General features: G+C 38.1%; 1 protein-coding gene across 2 annotated transcripts; it reads left to right on the forward strand.

Annotated features, from left to right (window-relative positions):
• Positions 1 to 245: 245 nt before the first annotated feature.
• LOC120109439 (PTI1-like tyrosine-protein kinase 1) lies at positions 246 to 2,086 on the forward strand. Of its 2 annotated transcripts, none has more exons than XM_039123199.1 (2): positions 246 to 295; positions 1,675 to 2,086. In XM_039123199.1, exons 1-2 carry the CDS (start codon positions 275 to 277, stop codon positions 2,023 to 2,025), a joined length of 372 nt encoding a protein of 123 aa, XP_038979127.1. In that variant the 5' UTR covers positions 246 to 274; the 3' UTR covers positions 2,026 to 2,086. The 2 variants fall into 2 exon arrangements, 1 of the variants encoding a protein (XP_038979127.1); XR_005510313.1 differs by lacking the exon at positions 246 to 295 and adding an exon at positions 1,568 to 1,607.
• Positions 2,087 to 2,655: the final 569 nt, after the last annotated feature.

Consider the following 2,655-nt stretch of genomic DNA (forward strand, 5'->3'; position numbering starts at 1 on the left):
ATCGACTGCTGCTATGATCGTGCGGTTGAGCTTTTCAGGGATGAAGCTGAGCTGGTGAGGTCCGCTGCTGTTCGGTTGGTGAGTTGTTAGTTTATAGTTAGACAATTTTCTTTGCATGCCATGGATTATCATCTCTTTTCAAAATTTATCGGGCTTTAATAATCGTTCTATATTGCTAAAAGTTGGCATAATTTGCATGATTTTTGGTGGTTAAGTCAGTAAGTGCGGCCAAATGTTTGCAGCGAGCAAAGAGAGAACAGCAAACACTGAGAGAATGGATGTGATCTTTGTTCAGGTATTTGTGTTTGATGTGAAAATTGTTGCCTTTAGCATGCTGTCATTAAAATACTCGTATGAACTGCACACTTACAAGATGCCAAATTGACCATTAAAAAAAGTTGATATGCTGTGATAAAATTCATCTCAGATAGTTGTCTGTCATCACGGTGTCTGATACATAACTTATAACTATTTTACTTCTCTTTTTGATTTTTTTTATTTGCTTGGTTCATTGAGTGCCAAATGCTTGTTAATTTAAGTCTTGCTTTTAATATCTGTTTCTATGCAAAGAATGCTTTAGACACTGGTTACGTCTTCTAATTAGATGCAACTTAAAACTATCTTAATACAGAAAAAAATTAAATCATGTACCAAATTAGTTGCTGCAGCCAATGATATTTCCTCAGATTCAACATAAGCTTAATTTTGAATTGACAAATCAGATTAATATCAACTGGTAGTCTCTGGCATTCATTTTTTAAATATCATGAGCAATTAGAAGCACTTCTAAACTTGATTGGTTTTTACATGGATACTTTCTATGCTATTTCAATGAAATACGAGGATTCTTTGCAGTATATTATCACATTTGTCAGATGCCTTTTTCTTGAACTTTTGTAATGAGAATTGCATGATTACTAGCTATGTGACTAATACTTCAGTGGTTGAGGTTGTTTAAGCTTTGTAACATCTTGTTAGCTGTGCATCTTAATGCCTGCAAAATTTGATTGATTGACTGTTGAAATTGCATTTTTAAATTGCTAAAATGAATGTGCCAGTGTCAGTCCAATCCCATGATAATATCATATTAGTTGCGATGTAATCTTGTATGGTGCATGCTGATATAGTGATTTGACAAGAATGCGACCCTTCAAAATTTTTCTCGTTTACAATCTTGAGATGAGAGATGGTATTTCTTGTTCTTGGTTATGAAGTTGAAAAAAATATATGAACAACTTAGAGAAGCCATTTATTCCTAACCAATCTGCAATGTACTGTAAAAAAAGGGTCTAGTCTGCTACATCCCGTCTAAATCATATTTGAGAATGAGCTAGAGCAGCCATAATGCCTAGGGAAAGCAGATTGTGGGCAGATATGGTTTCAACAAAAATATATCATACGATATAGACTGTTGCACTTGCTATTTGTATGAGAGAATATGATAGTTGTCACACACACAAACATATAGGAAGATAGGAATTCATTAGTCATGTGACTAAGCAAGTAGAGCTCCTTAAGTCAAGATGATCTGATTTCTTAACACAATTTTCTGGCTTGTTTTGCAGTCGAGTTATTGTTTGCATGTATTCAATGGGCACAACTCCCAGGTGACATCTCTTGATTTTCGCGGATGTAAAAGATGCCCCGATGATGTGGTTTCTGTTGCTTTTGCAGGTGCTCGTTGGGAGTTTCTTACCAAACACTTTTAAGGAGCATAAAAGGAAGGCTATCCAGGAACCGACCTACTCACCAATTCCAACATCTACTGGAGTATTGACAACAGCAAGGCCCCTTTCTCAGGCAAATCCTGATGATGAATGTGAAGCCGGTCACTTGACAGCTAGGAGTGATGTCTACAGCTTCGGGGTTGTCCTTCTTGAGCTCTTAATAGGACGCCGGTCTGTGGACAAGACTCGCCCGAGCAAGCAGCAGAGCTTGGTTGACTGGGCTCGCCCCAAGCTTAATGACAATATTGTAGAGATGATGATGCCGACCCTTGATACATATTGTAGATTGTGTACTTAGGAATTTGACTTGTATGTTTTTAGAATGTTTTTGAAGTACAATGTAATCAAATATGATAATATGAATGTAATCAAAGTTCTTGTTTGTGACTCATATTTTGTTATATATGTGATTCAGTGTATTTGTTTCTATTGTTTTGTAAGAATTTAATGTACACAGAGTATTTAAAAATTACTTTTACAAATTTTTTTTTTAAAAAAAAATTTAATGCCGACGCTTATAAGCGTCGGGAAATGCAACAGGAACGTAAACGTAATAGCACACCTTTAACGACGCTTTTAAGCGTCGGCATAAAGCCGTAGTAACCAACCCTTCTCGCCGACGCTTATAAGCGTCGGAGTCCGATAGAAGAAACGACGCTTAAAAGCGTCGGTAAAAGCAACAGGAACGTAAACTGGCACGCCTTTAACGACGGTTTTAAGCGTCGGCCTAAAACCATAGTAACCAACTCTTCTCGCCGACGCTTATAAGCGTCGGAGTCTGATAAACGGAACGACGCTTAAAAGCGTCGGCATAGACCAACGACGCTTTTTTGACGCGTCGGGTTAAACCCGACCCACGCCCACCTGCCCGACGTCTGACCCACGCTTTGTGGTGCGTGGGCTGGAAATTCGCCGACGCTTAAAAGCG

This window comes from Phoenix dactylifera, unplaced genomic scaffold (genome assembly GCF_009389715.1).
Source record: "Phoenix dactylifera cultivar Barhee BC4 unplaced genomic scaffold, palm_55x_up_171113_PBpolish2nd_filt_p 002192F, whole genome shotgun sequence".
In the NCBI taxonomy this organism is placed as follows: Eukaryota; Viridiplantae; Streptophyta; class Magnoliopsida; order Arecales; family Arecaceae; genus Phoenix; species Phoenix dactylifera.

What these genes read in the sequence shown, in the direction of transcription:
- LOC120109439 (XM_039123199.1), top strand. Translation starts at nt 275, where the DNA reads ATGGATGTGATCTTTGTTCAG. An exon ending in TGGATGTGATCTTTGTTCAG is followed by an intron (nt 296 to 1,674) that starts GTATTTGTGTTT and finishes TTGCTTTTGCAG; the next exon opens with GTGCTCGTTGGGAGTTTCTT.